We start from the raw sequence: 25,674 nt of genomic DNA, 5'->3' as shown, positions 1-25,674 counted from the left end.
AATTTCCCAGACAAGAATACTGGGGTGGGTTGCCATTCCCTTCTCCAAGGAATCTTCCCAACCCAAGGATCAAACTCAGGCCTCCTGCACTGCAGGCAGACTCTTCACTGTCTGAGCCACCAGGCAAGCCCACCCTGAGCAGTATAGACAGAGCTTTTCTTTCTGGTTGGGACAATCTTTGGGTTTCTGAGCCAGGACACACAGATAGTAAGGGGAATTTGAGTGTCTTCCTAACTTCTTTTGAATAATTGTGGTCTGTTTTATTTGGTGACATCAAAAATGTATAGACCACAGGCATCTTTTAAAAGAATGTATTGGGTATTTTCCTTAATATGATTATAACTAAACATGAAAGTCTGTCTATTGTAGACAATAGAGTAAAAAGAAGTATAAAGCGGGTGAAGAGTCTCCCTGCAATATGGGAGACCCGGGCTCGATCCCTGGGTTGGGAAGATCCCTGGAGAAGGAAATGGCTACCCACTCCAGTATTTTTGCCTGGAGGATCCCCAGGGCAGAGGACCCTGGTGGGCTACAGTCTATGGGGTCATGACGAGTTGGACACGACTGAGCAACTTCACATTTACGTTTAGGAATCAGAGCATTGCAACTACTCGGGTGAATGAAATATACATAAGGGAGCATTTTAAGACAGCTGATGGTTAAGTGTTGAATAAGTGCTATAAATAGTGAATGGTGTAAGAGCTAAGCAAACCAGATGAATTTTAAGAATGTGTTTGGGGAGGAAAAAAAAAAAAGAACAGAGCTTTACAAATTTCTGCCAGTTGAATATGTGTTATGTGTTCAGTAGACATGAGTATCACAGCTTGGCTACTACTGGAGCTGTTGGTTAACAGCCAGACTATAAAGAGCCTGAATCTAGGAGTCAGTATAGTTTTGTAGTAGAAGGCAATGCAATATGAAATTTTAGGAAAATTAAACTGATAGCTGTATTTCACATGAATCAGAAATCAGATTCCTTAAAGTTAGGAAGAGCTATTGGGAGAGCCTTTAGGACTCTAGATATGAAATCGACTTGTTCATCATTCTGAACACTTCTACTATGTGGCATGTACTGTGTTTGGCACTAACACTTCAGAGGAGAGCAGTGCATGGTTTCTGCCTTTGAAGGGGTCATGGTATGCTCAGGAAAACAGATATGTATACCAGCAATTCCAGCAAAAAGTCGTAATTATTATAATGAGAAAATATACAAAGCTATTGGGCTTCCCTGGTAGCTCAGCTGGTTAAGAATCCACCTCCAATGCAGGAGATCCCGGTTTGATTCCTGGGTCAGAAAGATCTGCTGGATAAGGGATAGGCTATCCACTCCAGCATTCTCAGGCTTCCCTTGTGGCTCAACTGGTAAAGAATCCGCCTGCATTGTGGGGGACCTGGGTTCAATCCCTGGATTGGGAAGATACCCTGGAGAAGGGAACGGCTACCCACTCCAGTTATTCTGGTTGCAAAGTCAGATGCGACTTTCACTTTCATTTGAAGTCTTAAATCCAGAAGGCAATATACTTACAGGAAAAGTTTCTTGTAGTCTTTCATAGGCTTCTCTCATAGGCAACATTTAAGTTGAAAATTGAAATAGGAATAAGCATTCACTAGAAAGTAAAGCAGAAGTCATTCCAAGAAAAAAGAAAATGTGGGCTCAAAAATTGGATTACAGTTGTAGTAACAAGTATGGCAGGGAAAAAAAGTAAATAATTTAATGCACAGTGTCATTATACAGAAAGTAGAAGTCACTGTAATATACTCTAGTTTAGTGGTTTACAAAGTAGGTCCCCCACCCAGCAGTATTTGTATCACCTGGGGACTTACAGACGCAATTTTTCAGATCCCTTCTCAAACCAACTGAGTCAGAAACTTGAAGTGAGGCCCAGCACTCTGCATTGCAGGGAGCCTTCTAGGTGGTTCTTATGCTTAAAGTTTGACCATGATTGGTCAAACTAACCATTTAAGATCTAATTATCAAAACAAGATTTACATATGAATGCATACAGAACATACAAGAAAGCATGCAGTCAAGTGTTGTTAACTGTAATAAAAATTTAGAGAAGTGAGAGATTAGTATGACCTAGTCTAATCAAGGGAAGCCTCATAGAAAAAGATGGGCTTTAAATGTATTCTAAGGATTTTGTCATACATAGATGATTATGTGGATAAAATGAACCTTCATATAAGAGTAGAATGACAACCTGTAAAAGTTATAAAATACATACAGAGGTACTCACCCTGCATGTATTCCTGCAAATTCTTCGTTTGCTATAGTCTTGAAGTTCTAAGTAGAGAAGCCAGTTTATATTGAGCACCAGCATTAGTTAAGCTGAAGAACTGATGCTTTTGAACTGTGGTGTTGGAGAAGACTCTCTATAGTCCTTTGGACTGCAAGGAGATCAAACCTAAAGGATCAAATCCTAAAGGAAATCAGTCCTGAATATTCATTGAAAGGACTGATGCTGAAGCTGAAACGCCAATACTTTGGCCACCTGATGCGAAGAACTGACTTCTTGGAAAAGACCCTGATGCTAGGAAAGATGGAAGGCAAGAGAAGGGGATGACAGAGGATGAGATGGTTGGATGGCATCACCGACTCAATGGACATAAGTTTGAGCAAGCTGCAGGATTTGGTGATTGACAGGGAGGCCTGGCATGCTGCAGTCCGTGGGGTCACAAAGAGTTGGATGTGACTGAACTGAACTGACCCAGCATTAAAGAGTTGGGTGATGCTTTTATAAAGAAACTTCACTAAAGCCACTATTGAGTACTTGATTAAGAAGCAGCTAGAATTGCCTATTTTCCTGAATTGTGGAGAATATCATATATATCCATTCATCTCTTCTTTTTTTTTTTATTCTATACTCATACTTTATTAATAGTTTGGGGATGAAATTCATTTTTCTTCTGAACATGAAGACATTACTCCATTTTCATCTAATTTCCAGTGCATTCATCTCTTCTTAATGGAACACTTTTCACAGTTCTTTAAAGGCAGGACTCTAAAGGATCCTAGAATAAAGGGAACTATAAAGATGTTAAACTGTACCAGGACCACTTTGATTAACACAGTTCTACTAAATAATCATGTTGTTTCATTGCACAGTTTTAGGGATATAGTTATTGTTCAGTAAATACTTAGGTCAATTGATTAAAACTTTAAATTTATCAGTGTTCTTATTGACACATTATATTTAATTTCCTGGGTAACCCAAAGGCAACAAATGGTTGGCTTATATTTTATCATAGTCTTCTTTAAACATTTCTTTAATTACTCTTAATATCAAGATTCAGGAAAAATATTTTTATTATTTCTTTGTTTAGTCTTATTATTTCTTTTTTAAACACTTCTTTAATATTAATAGCAGCATTCAGAAAAAAATGGTAAAAGTTAATGTTTATTGAGACATTTATAATGTTGCAAACACTGAGTGTTTCCTTCTAAGTGTTTTCCATTAAGTGTTTTCTTTAGTGTTTCCACTAAGTGGTCCTAAGTGTTTTAGGTGTATTTACTCATTTAGTCCTAACAATAGCCCTGGTCCTTAACCCCATTTCACCATTGAGGAGATGAGGTACAGAGAAGTAAATAACTTGCCCACATCACAGAACTAATAAGTGAAGTCGGGATTCTAATGTAGGTGGTTTAGCTGTAGAGCATCACTCAACTTCTGTACCTCACCGTCTCAGGATATTCATGGTGCTGTTCAATTTTTACCTCATCGGCCTTCATCCATAGCTGCTTTTAAGACTGAAAAAAAAATTAATGATTCTTAGACAATCATTTTTAATTTGTATTTCATCAAAAGAACTTCTGACGTTTATTTACCATCATGACTTTTGTCCATATGGATATGCTAGCACTAGATCTGGGCCTTAAAGTATTATCTCTAATGTAGACCCTGGTACATGTTCAGTTGGGTCTCAGATCCAGAGAAACAAACTCTGAGGCAGAAATGTGCTTGCAGGAAGTTTATTGGAGAGTGTCCTTGGGATCAGTGTCTGTAGGGGAGTGAAGAAAGTAGAACAGAGCAGGAGAACTTGAGCCCCAGAGTAATTTCAGGAAAAGCCTCAGCAGGTCCCACAGGAAACCAGGAGCTGGGATACCTTTCAGAGATGTCTTGCCCTGAGGCAAGGTGGCCAGGCCTTTGTTACCTACAGTTAGCAGTCAGTGGATGGAGACTCCTGGGAAAGACTTAGAACCTTAGGTGAGAGGGCTTTCTTCTGATGATTACAACTCCTGGAGAATGCCACCAGCCACGACACGAGCCACACAGTCACCAACCCCACATCCAGGATGGAGTGGTTCTCAGAATCATCTGGAGAGCTTGCTGAAACACAGGTTCTGATTCATTAGGTTTAGGGTGGGGCTTAAAAGTTTCTATTTCTAATAAGTCCCCAGGTGATCCCGATGCCACTGCTCCAGTGTCCACATTTGGAGAACCACCATGTTACACCTATATTCTTAAAAGAAATACTTTACAATAATTGTCTTAATCTCCTATAGCATTCACACCTTCTGTGGCACTGTCTGTGCTATGCATGTTGGCACTTAAGGTGATGTGCCCTTAACATTTTATGTCTGTATCACTTCTTTCCAATAAGATTATGAAGTCAAAGTTTTGCTCTATAAACTCTCATCAAATTGAGCTAATTTAATATTCATACTCTGTGTTGGCATGATTTTATAATCTATTATGTGAATGCACTAGAATCACCGGATGAGGGATTCTTTAAATTTCCTGGATTAAACAAAAGAGTTACAGAATAGAAACTGATTGAGAAGATGAAACAACCCTTTCTGGCTTCAAGTTTTTTAAAATATAGGGCAATGTGACTTAATAAATCCACATGTTCTGTAAAAAATATTCTAGTAATTCTCTTACAATCTCAGATTTACCGTTTTTCTCCATAACTTTAACATGAAATGTGAATTACATTTTATGACTCATTTCTTGCTGTCCGTTTCTTGAGGTCTCTCATACTTGGACAATTTGTCTTTTCTCCATTATAGAGTCTTTTAAAAATAAGACTAAAGCAGACAGCAGCAGTGTCCTAGTATTAATACAGTATGTAGATTTTTAGACCCTCATGTAACATATGTATATATATATACAATTGCATATAAATAGTTTATATATGTGCATTTTGTAAAAATACTTCACATAGTAAAAGAAGCTTATCAAATATTCAGAAAACATACTGTTTTGAAAAGTCACCTAAAGGCCCATAAATGCTTTCATGGCCTTTATTTTGTTATGTTTATAAATTTAACAAATACACTATAGAAAAATGGAAATATAGAAAATTATAATTTAAAAATTTAATCAGTCCTAAGTTTAGCCATAAATATCATATTTAAGATTTTGGTGATTTTTCTGTGTGTGGTAATCTTTAGGAATCTGCTACACCTAAAGGTTTACATTTTATTTTTCCCATCTCATTAAATAGTATTTGAAAGCATAATCTTTAAAACTACATGAAAGTCTCATATAGAACTGTTGTAAAATTTATTTAACTATTTTAAAACAACAGGTTTTTTTAATTTTTAAAGAAATTAATTTTTAAAGAACAAAGCTTGTGGAGGTGATGGAATACCAGTTGAGCTATTTCAAATCCTGAAGGATGATGCTGTGAAAGTGCTGCACTCAATATGCCAGCAAATTTGGGAAACTCAGCAGCTGCCACAGGACTGGAAAAGGTCAGTTTTCATTCCAATCCCAAAGAAAGGCAATGCCAAAGAATGCTCAAACTACTACAAAATTGCACTCATCTCACACGCTAGTAAAGTAATGCTCAAAATTCTCCAAGCCAGGCTTCAGCAATACGTGAACCGGGAACTTCCAGATGTTCAAGCTGGTTTTAGAAAAGGCAGAGGAACCAGAGATCAAATCGCCAACATCTGCTGGATCATGGAAAAAGCAAGAGAGTTCCAGAAAAACATCTCTTTCTGCTTTATTGACTATGCCAAAGCCTTTGACTGTGTGGATCACAATAAACTGGAAAATTCTGAAAGAGATGGGAATACCAGACCACCTGACCTGCCTCTTGAGAAACCTGTATGCAGGTCAGGAAGCAACAGTTAGAACTGGACATGGAACAACAGACTGCTTCCAAATAGGAAAAGGAGGACGTCAAGGCTGTATATTGTCACCCTGCTTATTTAACTTCTATGCCGAGTACATCATGAGAAACGCTGGGCTGGAGGAAGCACAAGCTGGAATCAAGATTGCCGGGATAAATGTCAATAACCTTAGATATGCAGATGACACCACCCTTATGGCAGAAAGTGAAGAAGAACTAAAGAGCCTCTTGATGAAAGTGAAAGAGGAGAGTGAAAAAGTTGGCTTAAATCTCAACATTCAGAAAACGAAGATCATGGCATCCGGTCCCATCACTTCATGGCAAATAGATGGGGAAACGGTGGAAACAGTATCAGACTTTATTTTTCTGGGTTCCAAAATCACTGCAGATGGTGATTGCAGCCATGAAATTAAAAGACACTTACTCCTTAGAAGGAAAGTTATGACCAACCTAGACACCATATTCAAAAGCAGAGACATCACTTTGCCAACAAAGGTCCGTCTAGTCAAGGCTATAGTTTTTCCAGTGGTCATATATGGATGTGAGAGTTGGACTACAAAGAAAGCTGAGCACCGAAGAATTGATGCTTTTGAACTGTGGTGTTGGGGAAGACTTGAGAGTCCCTTGGACTGCAAGGAGATCCAACCAGTCCATCCTAAAGGAGCTCAGTCCTGGGTGTTCCAATATTGGAAGGACTGATGTTGAAGCTGAAACTCCAATCCTTTGGCCACATGATGCAAAGAGCTGACTCATTTGAAAAAACCCTGATGCTGGGAAAGATTGAGGACAGGAGGAGAAGGGGACGACAGAGGATGAGATGGTTGGATGGCATCGCTGACTCGATGGACATGGGTTTGGGTGGACTCCAGGAGTTGGTGATGGACAGGGAGGCCTGGTGTTTGCGGTTCATGGGGTCACAGTGAGTCAAACACGACTGAGCAACTGAACTGAACTGAAAGAACATTACGTTTTGGAAGATTTTCAATGATGCTTCGAGTTTGACTAAAAATGTGAGCTCAACCTCTAACTTCCAGAGTTGACCTAATTTCTGTTTATTATGCTTCAAAAGATACAGCCTATGCCTCATTTTGTACTTTATTAGATAAGACTATGAACAAAGTGTTAAAATCTGGCATTAAAAAAAAAATAGAGTAACTGCTAACATAGCTTCATGTAGGTGATCCTGTTAGGTTTGGAAGGTTTCTTAAAAAGCTTTCTGAGTTGTTTTCTATATGATCAGCTAATGAATTCAGCACAACTTCCTCAACCCCAACCTTTTTCTCCTGTTTAGCATTTTCCACTTTTTTTCTCTGTGATGTACAAGCCCTCCCTGGTTAATTATGTATATATTTAGCTACTGCATGTGTTGGGCTTATTATTGTCATCTAATTAGATGTAACTTGAACTGCTTGCTTCTAGAAAAATCATTAAAAATTCTTTCCTAATGACCTAGAGATGACAAAATGTCTGTAAAGTGTGAAGAAGCAGACAAGCACAGGAACATCGCTCTTAAAGAGTGTTAATCCAGATGCTGCAATCATCTAATTAAACAATATTTTGCTGTCATTAACATTTTCACCAAGGAATTGCAGTTATAATTTCTTTGTCAGCTGTCTCTAGATCACTTTACCTTCAAAACTAAAGTGCCATATAAAAACATTAAATTGGATGGTTTAATTAAAAGTTTTTTTTTTAAATGAAGAAACATATCTAGTGTTTTTGAGATCTCATTTACTGTGTTCACTTTTATTGTTTGAGTAGATTAGTATCATAAGCTTATGATATTTAATATTCATCTTCCAAGATAAGTCTTTATAAGCATAGTTAGTAAAAAAAAAAAAAAAAAAAAAAAAAGCTCTTCACTTATTACTACTGGGAAAAGAAAGGAACCCTACCAATTACAGCACAAGGTTATTTACTAAATTTCAATTATCCAAAAAAATTCATAAACACCTACATTTACCAGAACCTAACAGGTATTACTTTGAAAATATTTCACTTTTTTGGTTAATTTTGTAAACAGCAGTTGTTGTTTTTTCATTTCACAAAGGTGTTTAGTAAAATAGCTAATTTGTTGCTAAAACTTATAAATGGAAAATACCAGAGTACCAACTTCATCCATGAGGGTTTTAAATACATCATGAGTTTTTAATTAAAATCAAGAATATATATTTGGTGTCCATGTTGCAAAGCCTTTATGTGGAGATTTTTATATAAAAAGATTTTAATGTAACTGTCAGAACAGCTATTTCTATTGTTTATTGTATTTATTAGATTTTAAATGGCTTTAGTAATATAAAACTTACCAAAGTTTTCTAAGCATTTATTTTTAAAGAATCTTCCAAAGATTATTAAAAGTGAATTACAAAAAATGCAGGACAGGTTAAGTATGGTGAGCTGTGACTGTTTGGCAGTCATCAATTTGTGTGTGTGTGGTAAAGAGTATACTTTCTTTTTAAAATTTTTTTTCTAAAAATAGCATTATGTCTTTTATTAGAAAATCATTTCTAGAAAAAGCCAGTGTCTTCAAGTATGGTCTCTATTTTTATGCTGTTTGTGCTTAAACAATACATTTAAGTACTGAGTTAATGTAAATTGGCATTTTATTTATTTTGACAGTTTTTCCTTGTTATGAAATGTCATCAGAAATTTTTTTAAATATATATAATTTTCAGCTGTTCATTTATTTATATAAGTAATATGTTACATAAATAACATCAAATTAATCTTGGAAAATACACTTATATTGGAAGACCTCGCTTTCATTAAAATCTATAGATTTTTAAGGAGAATGGTAACTGAAAGAGCAGAGCACTAAATATGGCAGGGAACTACTTAGAACCCTAGAGATAGCTCTGCCCAGCCAGGCTAGATTCCCTGTGTATGTACAAGCATAGAAAAGACACCTGAGAGTCATCAGGGGTCCTAGGTTAATATGAACATGAACTCTCAGTAATAATATTAAATCTTAGAATTTCACATTGTGTATCTTACAGTGACTGCTTTAGAAGAATGTCTCCATATTCTGCTAAAGAAAAACTTTAATTAAAAGGTTCCAAATTCTTGTTTACTCTCATCACTATTATTCATCACAATAGAGTTGCAAATGTAAAGTAAGCACATTCATTGGCTGCCAATATGCCCTTCTTGTGGTTTAACATGCATGCTCACGAGCCCATTCTCTCTCTTGTGTACTTCTGTGCCTTTACACAGTCCTCATCCTCCAACAGGACTATCCTGCAGTTTCCATTCTTTATTTGGCTTGTGTTTGTTCATGTTTTAAAATCTGGCTCAATTTATCCCATTTTTATCACGTATGTATTTATTCTTTCAACAGATATCCATCAGACAAACAGAATATTCAACACAAAGAGTTTTGCTTTTTATTTTTAAAGCTCAGACCCTACATTTTGGAGTTTACAGGACTAGTGGAGAAGCAGACGAATATTAGCTGTAACACATCTGCAACAGTGCTATGGCAGAGAACAAAGATCCTGTTACTCTCACCTCATTTCAGGAAATGTAAAGTGGGAGTGACATTCTGCTTCCTTTCAATTGCCTTCATATATGATAAGCACCTACATTAATTTATGCATTTAAAACAATAGGTATTTTTGTTGTAAAATGCAGAGATTCGCATAAGAACAGATAAAACAATCACCCAATAAAATGTTTACTCAGTGAATTAATTAATTTTATTTTTAATATATATAAATATATATATTTAATATAATTTTAATAATCAAATTAATTTGATTTCATGCTTATAATTGTTAACAGATTTAGTTCTTCCTCACATTATGTGTTTTTTTTTTCTATTTCACAATCAATGAGCAATTGCTACAAGAGTAGGTATCATTTAATGTCAGTTCTTGAAGATAGATAAGAAAATGTATGTATATCTGTGCTACTGTTACAGTAATATGGTGTGTGCTCCAAGGCATGCAAGATGAAATCCATATCACTAATATCAGGGATATAGCTATTTTTTATGGGCTTGAATGGAAATCTAGAAAGGCCTATGTTCTCATATCATATTTTTACAAGAAACAATCTTGTCCAACAAAAGTTGTCTTTGGACCCTGTTTCCTTAATCATGTTTCTCCTAATTTCATCTGATCATTTGTAATTTCAGTATCAGTTTATCAGGGTGAGCCTGTGCTGTGCTCTCCCTAAATTTGCCACAGCCCCACAGGCTTCAGTATCCTAACCCCAAAAAATTATTATGTCTAAAACTAAAAAACAAACAAACAGGAAAAAATATCCAGCTAGCTTTCAGCAGCTCTCCGCTAAACTGAAACAACATAATAGGAAAAGAAAATTTGTGAGCTTAAGGGAGTGAAAAAAAGCGTGCTTGACATCCGCCTCATTGCTTTTCCATACTGACTTCAGTGTACTTGCATTAACTTGAAAATTCCCTACTTTGATTGTCAAGAGAAGCACAATGTAGTATTCGGTGCCGGCAATAGAATTTTTAGATATATACTCGGTATAATAGAATACCATCACATGATCTGCAAGTGGGCAGGCCAGCTGGTGACCTCCCCCACGATCACTTTCAGGGAGCTTGGCCTACAAGGCTCTGCTTCCAAGGTGACAGAAGCATCTTCATCACATACAGCTGGAAAGAGATGGAACATGGAGCATCCAAGTGCCAAGTTGTAGTGAACCAAGCCTGGAGGTGCCAATACCAACTGTCTTCACATTCTGTTGACTAGAACTTAAGCCCCACAGCCATAGCTACTCATAAGGGAGCCTAAGAAACATGGTCTAGGCCAGGAAGAAGAGAGATTGGTTATGACAGATAGCTAGCAATCACTTCAAGTTATCTTACAAAAAAGTAATTCTTGTTACTTACTTCTAAATTATTATTGAGTGAATTCACTTGAAACACGTTGTTATAAGTGCTTTTGATTAAACACAGACATAGTTCAATAAACAAAAGAGTTACTTCTGCAATGCAATAGTTGCCTCATTGATTATAAAGATGGTCAACACTTTCCTAAGCAGTTAGTGTATACAGATTTTCATGTCTCTCTTTCTTTACTAGGACGGACATACAATGATCTGAACCAATACCCCGTGTTTCCATGGGTATTAACAAACTATGAATCAGAAGAGCTGGATTTGACTCTTCCAGGAAACTTCAGGGATCTATCAAAGGTAACTTTTAAATACATAGAAGTCAATTTTCTTCATAAGGCTATATTCTAAAAACATTTCTACCAGAGTATGTATGTTCAATTAGTGTTGTAAGAAAGGTAAAGCTGAATGTCTCCTCTTTTTGCACTCACCATCTAAATTTCATCAACCCTTAGCATAGGAGTTAAGCTATAAGAAGTTAAATTAGTACTAGTATAGACAAAATGAAATGGCTATTTGACGAATAGCATATGTAAGGAGAGGTTCTGATATTCTAGGTTTTAAAGGTTCAGGCCAGAAACTTCAAATTAGTACAAAATATGACCAATAATTTATGCGATATATTTCTTAGATGATAGACATGTTATCTTAACCGTAGTACATACATACATTGGAGAGAAGCTTTATAAGGAAAAAGAAAGTAGGACACACTAATTTATCAAGGATCTGTTAAGATAAAAGAGAGAAGATTTGTCCCAAAAATAGCAAGAAAAAAATACATAATGAATGATAAGAATAAAAAGCCAATTTTTGGTTCGTTCACCTCATTTGCTGAGACAAAACTTAATGTGGGATATGAAACTCTTTGAAATTCAGTGAAGAACTACTCAGCCCCAAAAGCTTCTCTCTAGCCTCAGCTAATGTCAGAGCCAGGCCGTAAAGTTTAGATAGTTTAGCCATCTTAAGCCTCAGCTCGTCCTCTCTGGATTTTCTATCTTCCTTAGTTGTCTAGTTTAGTATTCCACAGCAGCATGAAAGGCATATGTGCATATGTGTATACTTTTGGTTTTGGCGTGGAGGAGGTTAAAGAGCTCATGAAAAAGTGTAGCATAAGCCCTGCAAGGCAGGAAAGTGAGCGATATAACCAATTTAAGTTTAATCTCACAGTCAGTTTTTAATTTAGCACACCTTCTCTTGCCTTTTTTTCTTGCCTTTGAAAATTAGATCCACATAAGTTGAAGTTCTCTATGTCACTGCTTATAGTTGTGGGAGCTGAAGCCATTCTCTTTGCCTCAGTATCCCCATTCGTAATATGAGAATAAGTCCTACTTCGTACAGTTGTGAAGGTCAAATGACATGTGCGTTTAAAGAATGTAACATAGCTCTTGGATCATAGAAGCACTTCATGAATATGAGCTGTTATTACATATGGAATGTTTCTTGGCCTGTGGCTGAAGCCTGTGTACTAATTTTTCCATGTTATCTGCCCTTCACTCTCTAGTTCTTATATTTTATGGGACTTCCAATCAAACTTGCTAGCTCATTGCTGATTTTAGCTGTGCTGTTATAGGTACTCCAGGGACATAAGGGATCAGTTAGCCAGCATCTTACTGAGAGTCACATAGCTGGTAGAAAAGTGCTAGCAATTGAATTTCAATATGGCTGCAAAAGTAATAATTTTTCCATTGTGATTGCACTGAACAAAAATCTTTAATCATTTACTGTGTACAAATAAGTATTCAGAGTCAGGCAGAATTCATAAGGCCTGCCCTTCAGAAGCAAATCTGATTATTGATTATCTGAATGATAAAATCATTTTCTGTAAAATTAAATAAGAATGAACTATATTATATAGGGAAGTACATGAGAAGCAGTAAATAGAGGTTAGGAACAAGAACTCTGTAGCTAGACTGCCTGGCAGATCCTAATTCTGCCACTTACTGGCTTTGAGGCTTCAGACAACTATTTCATTTCTCTTTTCCTCAGTTTCCTCACTTGTATAATGAGGACAGTAATAATAGGGTTGTTGTTGAATTGGTAAGTGTAAAAATACTGAGAGCACCTGGCATAGCAGCATTAGCTAATACATTGTGTATAAATATAATGTAGTAAATCATTGATATATACTTTGAATTATCTTTCAAGTTTCAAATAAGAATGATAAATATACACTGTTACATCCTTATTGAAATTAGGATGTTTGAACGATATGCATTTCTGACATGAATTTCTAAGATTGAGATATAATCTTTGGATGTAAAACAAGACCAAACTAACTTATAAATGTGGAGGTTAAAACTGTTAAATTAGTTCTTTAACAAAATCTTATTAATATGTGTTTTATTTAACATTAATTCAAGTCATTATGTATTAGACACTGTGTGTGTATATACATGTACATATGTGTATATATATATATATATTTATACACACACAGTGAAATGTATAGTGTAGATTCTCATATAGCATCTTACATGAGAATTCCTCTCATGTAGTTCCCTATATAATATAGTTCATCCTTATTTAATTTTACAGAAAATGATTTTATCATTCAGATAGTCATGTAGCATGTTACATAGTGTTATAACCTCATGAGTTAACTACTGCTATAGGTATTTCAGATTATTTTTAGCACAGGAAAGAAAGCCCTTTTTCTTTGAAATCAACTGGGATATTATGATGAAAGGAGGCTTACAGACCAAAGTTCCTCTCTTTCCTCCATTTACGTGTCCATTCTTTCAGTCATTAATGCAACACACACCACACACTTAATTGTATGTATGTTAAGCCCTGTCCTAGGTGAAGGAGTGTACAGGAGTCAGTAAAGACGTATCTTAGCCATCTTGGAGAGACTCCAGTCCAGAGCTGAGAGGAAGACTCAGATACCAGAAATCTGGGAATCCAGCATTATGGCAGTAGGTATAGTGTGGGCTGGAACAGACTGAAAAATGCAAGCTCAAGTACACTAAGACATTTGGACTCAAAGGTTCTTGAAACATTATCCCAACCAAAGAAAATACAGCCTTCATCTTGATTAATATGGATGAGATAAGGCATATGGTAAAATATTTACTAGTAATAATAGATTTTTAGTTTATTCTTATAGAAAAGATAAGTTAAATGAGGAAATCACAATTTCTAAAGTAACTAGAATATGTAAACATTCTTCAAGTTTTTAAAGATGATCTATGTAACCTGTATGCCTTTTGCCAGAACTTTTCCTTTTGTGACCCACATGTGCTCTCCTGATTTTATTTAGTGTTAGATAAATAAAAGAGGTAAACAGACAGCCTAAACAAATTAGGCGACATGAACGCTGACTGCTTTTGCAAACATAGAGTCCTTCATATTGTGAACTTTTGAACCCATGGTTCTTAAAAGGTAGATCACTTTTTCTTCCAATTCTATGTTCCATTCTTTAGCAATTTGTTCTTTACATTCTGTCAAAATAACATGATAGAAAATGGTAGCAAATTGAAACCTTGATCTGTTAATAAATTATTCTTACATTGTTTCCCATGCTTAATTGAATTTCTTAATAGGAACTTCTTACAAATGGGCTAGAAACTAGAAACCATCCTGTATAAAAATCATTAATAAGATTTTAGTGTATGAAAATATATCATATTATATGCCTAATGGGAAAATGATATTTGAAGCATAATAATATAACTGGAAAGAAAAACTTCTAATGATGCAACAATATTACAGTGAAGAGATTACCATTGAGGAGCACATGAAATTCTTGTAGTTATAACCAGTACTACAAATAAAATTTTTAATGAAAAGTCTGTTAATCTTCAGAAATTCAAGGGATATTTGGAATATTTGAACAGTAGTATTAACCAGAAACATTCTAAAAGCTCTCCAATAACAAAAGTTTTTCCTACACAAAATTTAGGACCCAAGTCATAATTCCTATCAGTGAATAAATTGTAGAATTTGTTTTAGTAAACATTTAGAGCCTCAACTAATTTTTAGTTCCTTACTGCATAAAAGTTAAGACATTAAGAAATGTACAGTCCTTTAAAAAGTGACGGATTATTTCTTTTCTTTCTTTATACCTCTGCACTGCATTGGTTTCATAAATACTAGTTGTGTCAGGACTTCTGATGAAGGTTTCAGACAGCCCAGCTTAAGCAGTTGGCTTGAACAGTAAATCAACATTATTGGTTCTCACAACTAAAAAAGTCTTTTGGACTCTGTGGGAGAGGGAGAGGGTGGGATGATTTGGGAGAATGGCATTGAAACATGTATAATATCATATATGAAACGAGTCGCCAGTCCAGGTTCGATGCACGATACTGGATGCTTGGGGCTGGTGCACTGGGACGACCCAGAGGGATGGTATGGGGAGGGAGGAGGAAGGAGGGTTCAGGATGGGGAACATATGTATACCTGTGGCAGATTCATTTTGATATATGGCAAAACCAATACAATATTGTAAAGTTAAAAAATAAAATTTAAAAAAAAAATTCAGAGGAGGAAGGTTTAGTTTTCAGTCAGGTTTCTTTTTCCATTGATGCAAATAATGCCACCAAGCACCGAGTTCTTTCCACCATTCTGCTCTGCCTTCCCCTCTGTGAGCTTCGTACTCATTCTCTACTGGATGGCTTCCAGTAGCTCCAATAAATCCCCTTTTAGGAGCAAAATGACCATGACAGTTCCAGACTCATATCAAACTATCCAAAGAAAGCATCTCACCAAGTTCCTCATATGAAAGACAAAAGAAACTTTGCTTTCTTAGAAATCCCAGAAAATGTCTCCTCATGTGCAAGGCTGAGAGTTGACAAGAGGAATGTTGAATTCCTATACCCTAAATAAAGAAAGGGAGCTTAAACTAACTCACTATTATAAAATATCAAATATACTGTATTTTAAAGTTTCTTCTTTATAGTTTCTGTAATCTATACAATAGCAAGTGAACTACAGGTTTGTATGCACAGAGCTACTGTGTAAAAGGAACTTTCCAAGGTGCTAAGAGGATTTTAAGATATAGACCTAACTCTCAAGGAATGTTGATTGGTTATGAAGGAGAACAAACTAATTGGCACTAGGTTGCCTATTACATATATAATCTGAATAAGTTACAAGCTGGAATCAAGATTGTGAAGAGAAATATCAACAACCTCAGATATGTCGTCAGTTCAGTTCAGTTCAGTCGCTCAGACGTGTCTGACTCTTTGTGACCCCATGAATCGCAGCACGCCAGGCCTCCCTGTCCATCACCAACTCCCGGAGTTCCCCCAAACTCATGTGCATCGAGTCGGTGATGCCATCCAGCCATCTCATCCTCTGTCATCCTCTTCTCCTCCTGCCCCCAATCCCTTCCAGCATCAGAGTCTTTTCCAATGAGTCAGCTCTTTGCATGAGGTGGCCAAAATATTGGAGTTTCAGCCTCAGCATCAGTCCTTCCAATGAACACCCACTCTAATGGCAGAAAGCAAAGAGAACCTAAAGAACCTCTTGATGAGGGTGAAAGAGGAGAGTGAAAAAGCTGTGCTTAAAACTAAATATTAAAAAACTATGATCATGGCATCTGGCCCCATCACTTACTGGCAAATAGAAGAGGGAAAGGTGGAAGCAGTGACAGATTTCCTCTTCTTGGGTCCTGAAATCACTGAGGATGGTGACTGCAGCCATGAAATTAGAAAACAGTTGCCTCTTGTTAGGAAAGCTATGACAAACCTAGAGAGTGTGTTAAAAAGCAAAGACATCACTTTGCCAACAGAGGTCCATATAGTCAAGGCTATTGTCTTTCCAGTAGTCATGTACAGTTGTACGAGCTGGACCGTAAAGAAGGCAGAGTGCCAAAGAATTGATGCTTTTGAACTGTGGTGCTGGAGACGACTCGTGAGAGTCCCTTGGATAGCAAGAAGATCAAACCAGTCAATATTAAGGGAAATCAACTTTGAATACTCATCAGATGGATTGATGCTGAAGCTGAAGCACCAATACTTTGACCACCTGAGGCAAACAGCCAGCGCATTGGGGAAAAACCCAAATGCTGGGAAAGGTTGAAGGCGGAAGGAGAAGAGGATGACAGAGGATGAGATGGTTGGATGACACCACCAATGCAATGGACATGAACTTGGGCAAACTCCAGGAGATGGTAAGAGACAGGGAGGTCTGGCATGCTGCAGCCCATGGGGTCATGAAGAGTCAGACACAATGTGGCAACTGAACGACAATAATAATTATAATATATGAATCTCCATGGTGTCTCAGTTGTAAAGAATCCACCTGCCAGTACAGGAGACACGGGTTTGATCCCTGGGTTGGAAAGAGTTCCTGGAGAAGGAAATGGCCAGTATTCCTACCTGGGAAATCCCAAAGACATAGGAGCCTGGCAGGCTACAATCCATTGGGTCACAAAAGAGTTGAGTGTGACTTAGTGACTAAACAACACAATGGTTGTAATATATGACATTAAGTGGAGTCAGAAATAAATTTATCATAATTACTTTAAGCTAGTGAAACTTAAACTTCAAAGCTCCTCAAGTTTCAGGGGCCTCTTCTTATCACTTGCCCCTAATTGTATGTCTATAGTTTTATGCTCCTTTTCTTAAAGAGCCCCTCTCCTACAAATTGCTTGTATCATAAAATCCAGATCTACTCTAAATGCAAAGAAGGATCTCTCTCTCAAGGAATCCTGGATGCTTCACTGAAGCAAATGAGAGGGGTATGAAAGGGTGTAAAACATCTATGTACACTGGGTCTGTTTCTTCCCATAAATGATCTAAGTACATAATTCAGCTGTTACATGCATTTCTTACATACTTCCCCAAAATGTTCTGACAATATTAACAAAGCAACGGCTGTTTCATTTTTAAGCCGTATCTAATACTTAACAGGAATTCCCTGGTAACTCAGTTGGTAAAGAGTCTGCCTGCAGTGCACGAGACCCAGATTAAATCCCTGGGTTGGGAAGATCCCTTGGAGAAGGAAATTGGCAACCTACTCCAGTATTCTTGCCTGGAAAATCCCATGGACAGAGAAGCCTGGTGGGCTTCAGTCCACGGGGTCTCAAGAGTTGCACACGACTTAGCAACTAAACTACCACCAATACTGAACAAAATCACATTGGAAAAATTAGTAATGATATTTTTAAAGGATCCAGACAAGAACCAAAAATGAGAAAATAAATAAAAATAATGGGTCTGCCCCAGACATACCTTCCCTGGGGCTTCAGTGCCATGGGCAGGATAGTGATATGAATTGGAGATGGCTTTCTTCCTCTTCACAAAGTCGGCTTCAGCAGGCACTCAGCTCTCAGTTATAGAGAGAGGGGAATACTGGAGGTTTCTGTTCTCTGTACTGGCTGCTGGGAAAGGCTAGCTCCAGAATCATCGCACCTTTTCAGTTTTCCTTTATGTGTATCGGTATTAAAATTGAGAGGAGAAAAGGGAGAGGTCATCAACAGAACATGGAAAGAATGTGAGCTCTTCAGTTGTAGCTCTCTCACCTGCTATGCAGACTTAGGCTTGTTTCCTAAGCTCTCTGAACCTCTGTTTCCTCTTCTTTAAAATGAACACAATAGTATTCACATGGAGTTGTAAGTTAAGTGCAATAATGTAGGTAAGGCATCTGTCATAATGCCCAACACACAGTGGCATTCAGTGACTAGGGGTCAATAAAGCAAAATTCTGTAATTCTCAATTGAGAGTTTGTGATTGAAAACAATCTAGTGATGAAGATCGGTTTAATTTTATTTTAATAAAATCAAAAGCAACAATTTTTAATAAAATATGAAATGTTTCTCATGCAATAAATGACTATTTTTTCATCTGTGTAGATTTCCAAGTTAACGAAAGCCTTGAACATCAAATTACTGAAGTTAAATGTTTATTTAAATTTGAGATACACATTTATTTAAATGAAATATTTTATTGCATTTATAATATTCTTACTCTTCCTTCACCCACTTAACTGAACAGTTGAAGAGCACAGGAGCAATGAAAGTAAGTGCCTCATCAGTAAAATATATTAGACCTCTCTTCAGATTAGACATCACAAGTTCAAGTTTTATTCATTACATGTGCAGGTTAGAGGTCATATGTATTGTTTGACATGATGGGCAGCTAATGAAACAACCGATCATTGACATATCTTTTCAGTACTCAACCAACACTGAGTGTAGAGATTTTTCTCCAAATTTATACAGATTTTCCTCATGGAGATGTGACTTTGTGGCAGACTCTACCTTAAAGCATGATATATGCCACTGTTTCAGTTATCTACATACACCCATGAATTTTACTCTGCAGTTAGAGTGGTTATGTGGCTTTGACATGAAGCACAGCCCCTTGCTCACTAAAGTGTAAATGGAATTTTCCTATTTCCCAGTCAAGCCCTCTGATAAACGAAATAGTTTAATCACAAGAGCCAAATCTTACTAATATTGACATGAGCATAGGACATCACACACACACCCATTCATTGTGTGGAAAAAATATGTTTTGTTAACACAGGAGTTGTTTGATTGACAGATGATGATAAGCATTACCATTATTTCCCAAATTATTATGCCACTTTAAAAAGGAAGTGATAATGCCTCGAGGTTTAGAAATGTGATAATGCAAATGGATGCACTGAAGTGTGAATACTCTCAACTGTCCACCCTTGATATTGTCAAACGCCGACATACCACATAGAAAAGGGTTTATTTACCTTGTTAGCGTAAGGAGTGCTCAACTACACAATGTGGTGCAAGTTTCTACGGTCATTTTATCTTTCTTTCTCATTATAGATCAACAATATCTATGATGAAGTTAGTTTTATTTGCATTAGCATGTAATTTACCTAATGCTCAGGCTTTAACAAAACATGAAAAATGGGCAAAACTAAGTATATTGGTAGCTGACTATGATGATATAAACTGGTTAGAATATGAAAATGTGAATGTATAAGTTTAATTATATACCATCTGCCAAAAAAAGCTATGGCCAAATAAGAAATCTTTTCTAAATGTATGTTGAAGGTTGCCTTAACATAGAACCCAATTTGAAAATCATTTTTGTTAGACTGCCTTCTGTTGCAAAACTGACGGATAAGTACTATTTTAAGACAAGGTTCAGTTGAGTCCAGTCGCTCAGTCATGTCCGACTCTTTGCGTCCCCATGAACTGCAGCACGCCAGGCCTCCCTGTCCATCACCAACTCCTGGAGTCCACCCAAACCCATGTCCACTGAGTTGGTGATGCCATCCAGCCATCTCATCCTCTATCATCCCCTTCTCCTCCTGCCCTCAATCTTTCCCAGCATTAGGGTCTTTTCCAATGAGTCAGCTCTTCGCTTCAAGTGGCCAAAGGATTGGAGTTTCAGCTTCAAATCAGTCCTACCAATAAACACCCAGGACTGATCTCCATTAGGATGGACTGGGTTGGATCTTCTTGCAGTTCAAGGGACTCTCAAGAGTCTTCCCCAACACCACAGTTCAAAAGCATCAACTCTTCGGCGCTCAGCTTTCTTTATAGGCCAACTCTCCATCCATACATGGCCACTGGAAAAACCATAGCCTTGACTAGACGGACCTTTGTTGGCAAAGTGATGTCTCTGCTTTTTAATATGCTGTCTAGGTTGGTCATAACTTTTCTTCCAAGGAATAAGCGTCTTTTAATTTCATGGCTGCAATCACCATTTGCAGTGATTTTGGAGCCCAGAAAAATCAAGTCAGCCACTGTTTCCACTCTTTCCCCATCCATTTCCCATGAAGTGATGGGACCAGATGCCATGATCTTCATTTTCTGAATGTTGAGTTTTAAGCCAACTTTTTCACTCTCTTTCACTTTCATCAAGAGGCTCTTTAGTTCTTCTTCACTTTCTGCCATAAGGGTGGTGTCATCTGCATATCCAAGGTTATTGATATTTCTCCCGGCAATCTTGATTCCAGCTTGTGCTTCCTCCAGCCCAGCATTTCTCATGATGTACTCGGCATAGAAGTTAAATAAGCAGGGTGACAATATACAGCCTTGACGTCCTCCTTTTCCTATTTGGAAGCAGTCTGTTGTTCCATGTCCAGTTCTAACTGTTGCTTCCTTACCTGCATACAGGTTTCTCAAGAGGCAGGTCAGGTGGTCTGGTATTCCCATCTCTTTCAGAATTTTCCCTAGTTTATTGTGATCCACACAGTCAAAGGCTTTGGCATAGTCAATAAAGCAGAAAGAGATGTTTTTCTGGAACTCTCTTGCTTTTTCCATGATCCAGCGGATGTTGGCAATTTGATCTCTGGTTCCTCTGCCTTTTCTAAAACTAGCTTGAACATCTGGAAGTTCCCGGTTCACGTATTGCTGAAGCCTGGCTTGGAGAATTTTGAGCATTACTTTACTAGCATGTGAGATGAGTCCAATTGTGTGGTAGTTTGAACATTCTTTGGCATTGCCTTTCTTTGGGATTGGAATGAAAACTGACGTTTTCCAGTCCTATGGCCACTGCTGAGTTTTCCAAATTTGCTGGCATCTTGAGTGCAGCACTTTCACAGCATCCTCTTTCAGGATTTGAAATAGCTCTACTGGAATTCCATTACTCCATTAGCTTCGTTCGTAGTGATGCTTCCTAAGGCCCACTTGACTTCACATTACAGGATACCTGGCTCTAGGTGAATGATCACACCATCGTGATTATCTGGATCATGAAGATCTTTTTTGTATAGTTCTTCTGTGTATTCTTGCCACCTTTTCTTAATATCTTCTGCTTCTGTTAGGTCCATACCATTTCTTCCTTTATTGAGCCCATCTTTGCATGAAATGTTCCCTTGGTATCTCTAATTTTCTTGAAGAGATCTCTAGTCTTTCCCATTCTGTTGTTTCCCTCTATTTTTTTGCATTGATCACTGAGGAAGGCTTTCTTATCTCTCCTTGCTATTTGGAATTCTGCATTCAAATGGGTACATCTTTCCTTTTCTCCTTTGCTTAAGACAAGGTATGTATTGGCAAAATCTGGATCCTGTTTTGGGCTTCCCAGGTGGTACTAGTGGTAAAGAACCCACCTGCCAGTGTATGAAGGGGTTGGGTTCAATACCTGCATCTGGAAGATCCAGGCAGGAGTACATGGCAAACTACTCCAGTATTCTTGTCTGGAGAATCCTGTGGGCAGAGGATACTGTTTCAAACTCATGGAATAATCCAAACTGAAGGCAATAATTTGCAAGGGGTACTATGCAAAAGGGCACCAGTTTCAAATTAATAATTTTATTCATTCACTTATTCCTTCATTACATAAGCATTTATTGCACAGCTACTCTGTGCCAGGCAGTGGAAAGAAAAAGACAGTTAAGAACTGGCTCATACCCTGAATAGCTGACAGTCATTTTTAGTTCACCTGGTTGTGTATTATGCTCCTTTCCTTCTAATTGGAAAGAAGAAAAACCATGAAAAGTGCAGACAAAGAAACAAGTTGATTCACATTCACTATAGTAGCCAGGACTTTCCTGTAGCTCAAACGGTAAAGAATCTGCCAGCAATGCAGGAGACCAGGGTTCATTCCTGGGAGCGGGAAAATCCTCTGCAGAAGGAAATGGCAAGCCATTCTCTTGTCTGGAGAATCCCATGGACAGAGGAGCCTGGCACACTACAGCCTGTGGGGTTGCAAAGAGTTGGACCAGCCTGAGTGACTAACACAGAAACATAGTACCCAGAAGGGCTTCCCAGGTGGTTCTAGTGGTAAAGAACCCTCCTGCTAATGCAGGAGACAGAAGAGAGGCAGGTTCGATCCCAGGGTCGGGCCCCTGGGGTAGGAAATGGCAGGCTCCATTATTCTTGCCTGGAGACTCCCATGGACAGAGGCGCCTGGCGGGCTACAGTCTATATATAGGGTCTCAAAGAGTTGGACACGACTAAAGCAACTTAGTATGCACACACACCCAGAAATAGCGATACATTTTTGGTTTGTTTTCTTCTCCACTGTTGTTTGTTGGGGACACATAGAGGGTGACAGGGAGCTTTAAGGATTTACACAGAAGTCCGCACCCAGTCCTGCTTTGTCTGCTTATGCTGAAGTCCGCTTAGCCTCTTTTCTTGTGCCTTCCCATTTAGCTAAGTGTCCTATCCTTTCAGAAAGGGAGATAGAGAGGTGAAAATACTGCAGGCTGTCCTACTTTTAAAAATGTAAGCTGTTAAAAAAGGAACTGGGAACAACTGGAGCACTTTTCTTGTGTGTGCTGTATGTGCTTTTATTTCACCTGCCATGTCTCACATCTAAAATATAGCATCATTGTGGCAAAATTACGCCAGAGTCAGTCTCTTTGAACCTTGTTTCCCAGCTGAAATGGAACAGTGAGTAGTGATGATCTTGAAACTTACAGACTCATCATCACCCCACTATTTAGCACTTTGACATCTTTTAGAACTGACACATGAAGATTTAAGGTATATTATTTTTACCTCTATTGTTTTTATGTAAAATTGAGTACTTTTCACTAAGATATTTTAAACTAACTTCCTTAGGAATTATTCCAGGGTAATGATAACAGCAAAATGATAACATTTCATGCAAAGATAGGCTTGATAAAGGACAGAAATGGTATGGACCTAACAGAAGCAGAAGATATTAAGAAAAGTTGCAGAAATACACAGAAGAACTGTGTAAAAATGATCTTCACAATCCAGATAATCACGATGGTATGATCACTCACCTAGAGCCAGACATCCTAGAATGTGAAGTCAAGTGGGCCTTAGAAAGCATCACTATGAACAAAGCTAGTGGAGGTGATAGAATTCCAGTTGAGCTCTTTCAAATCCTGAAAGATGATGCTGTGAAAGTGCTGCACTCAATATGCCAGCAAATTTGAAAAACTCAGCAGTGGCCACAGGACTGGAAAAGGTCAGTTTTCATTCCAATCCCAAAGAAAGGCAATGCCAAAGAATGCTCAAACTACCACACAATTGGACTCATCTCACACGCTAGTAAAGTAATGCTCAAAATTCTCCAAGCCAGGCTTCAGCAATACGTGAACCGGGAACTTCCAGATGTTCAAGCTAGTTTTAGAAAAGGCAGAGGAACCAGAGATCAAATTGCCAACATCCGCTGGATCATGGAAAAAGCAAGAGAGTTCCAGAAAAACATCTCTTTCTGCTTTATTGACTATGCCAAAGCCTTTGACTGTGTGGATCACAATAAACTAGGGAAAATTCTGAAAGACATGGGAATACCAGACCACCTACCTGCCTCTTGAGAAACCTGTATGCAGGTCAGGAAGCAACAGTTAGAACTGGACATGGAACAACAGACTGCTTCCAAATAGGAAAAGGAGTACGTCAAGGCTGTATATTGTCACCCTGCTTATTTAACTTATATACAGAGTACATCATGAGAAACGTTGGGCTGGAGGAAGCACAAGCTGGAATCAAGATTGCCGGGAGAAATATCAATAACCTCAGATATGCAGATGACACCACCCTTATGGCAGAAAGTGAAGAAGAACTAAAGAGCCTCTTGATGAAAGTAAAAGAGGAAGGTGGAAAAGTTGGCTTAAATCTCAACATTCAGAAAATGAAGATCATGGCATCTGGTCCCATCACTTCATGGGAAATGGATGGGGAAAGAGTGGAAACAGTGGCTGACTTGATTTTTCTGGGCTCCAAAATCACTGCAAATGGTGATTGCAGCCATGAAATTAAAAGACGCTTACTCCTTGGAAGGAAAGTTATGACCAACCTAGATGGCATATTCAAAAGCAGAGACATCACTTTGCCAACAAAGGTCCGTCCAGTCAAGGCTATGGTTTTTCTAGTGGTCATGTATGGATGTGAGAGTTGGCCTATAAAGAAAGCTGAGCACCGAAGAGTTGATGCTTTTGAACTGTGGTGTTGAGGAAGACTCTTGAGAGTCCCTTGGACTGCAAGGAGATCCAACCTGTCCATTCTGAAGGAGATCAGCCCTGGGATTTCTTTGGAAGGAATGATGCTAAAGCTGAAACTCCAGTACTTTGGCCACCTCATGCGAAGAGCTGACTCATTGGAAAAGACTCTGATGCTGAGAGGGATTGGGGGCAAGAGGAGAAGGGGACAACAGAGGATGAGATGGCTGGATGGCATCACTGACTCGATGGACATGAGTATGAGTGAACTCCAGGAGTTGGTGATGGACAAGGAGGCCTGGCGTGCTGCAATTCGTGGAGTCTCAAAGAGTTGGACACGACTGAGCGACTGAACTGAACTGAACTGAATAATAACAGCCCACATTTGACACATACTGTTATGTTCCAGGAATAGTGCTAAAGCAGTGTACATAGATTTTCTCATTTTATCCCCACAGTTCTAGGAGAAATTGTACTAGTTAACACAGGTTTTATTTCCTTCTCATTTCTTACCTATAATTTGTCCACAATAGTTAGGTAGAATGTACTTTTTTTTTTTAATTAAATGCCTATTGACTACGTTATCTCCTAGATGCACTCCACCTTTCCTAAACGCTGGGACACCCATGTCAAATAGAAACAGAGGAGGCAACAGCAATGCCTGGAGTGAGCCACTGTCCCTCTGCAGAGACTTCGGTCCCATGTGGAACCGACCCATGTACTAACGTGCTCATAAACTTTGCTAATCGAATTGCAACTTTGGCTCAAAGTTTATCTTTTTTCATAATATAATTAATTGTGTTTATTCACCCTATGAAAAAGTATTAAAAGAAATACACTCGGTTAAAACCAACAAAATATAATTCCTAACACTTCCTTTTATTAATGCTTCATTACTTCAGACTCCATTTCTTAAGAATGTAAGTGGGAATAGTG

The 25,674-nt window shown here is 37.9% G+C and overlaps 1 protein-coding gene across 5 annotated transcripts in view; it reads left to right on the top strand.

The window, feature by feature from the left end:
* NBEA (neurobeachin) overlaps positions 1-25,674 on the top strand; it is a 661,454-nt gene that overhangs the window by 545,836 nt on the left and 89,944 nt on the right. For all 5 annotated transcript variants that reach the window (XM_055542371.1, XM_055542373.1, XM_055542372.1 and 2 more), the window contains exon 44: positions 11,132-11,244. In XM_055542371.1, the coding sequence (XP_055398346.1) occupies positions 11,132-11,244 (113 nt within the window). The remainder of the gene's footprint in view (positions 1-11,131; positions 11,245-25,674) is intronic.

This window comes from Bubalus kerabau, chromosome 12 (genome assembly GCF_029407905.1).
Source record: "Bubalus kerabau isolate K-KA32 ecotype Philippines breed swamp buffalo chromosome 12, PCC_UOA_SB_1v2, whole genome shotgun sequence".
Taxonomy (NCBI): domain Eukaryota; kingdom Metazoa; phylum Chordata; class Mammalia; order Artiodactyla; family Bovidae; genus Bubalus; species Bubalus kerabau.
The sequence above is the reverse complement of the archived record's forward strand: the minus strand, read 5'-3'. Positions and strand labels throughout refer to the sequence as shown.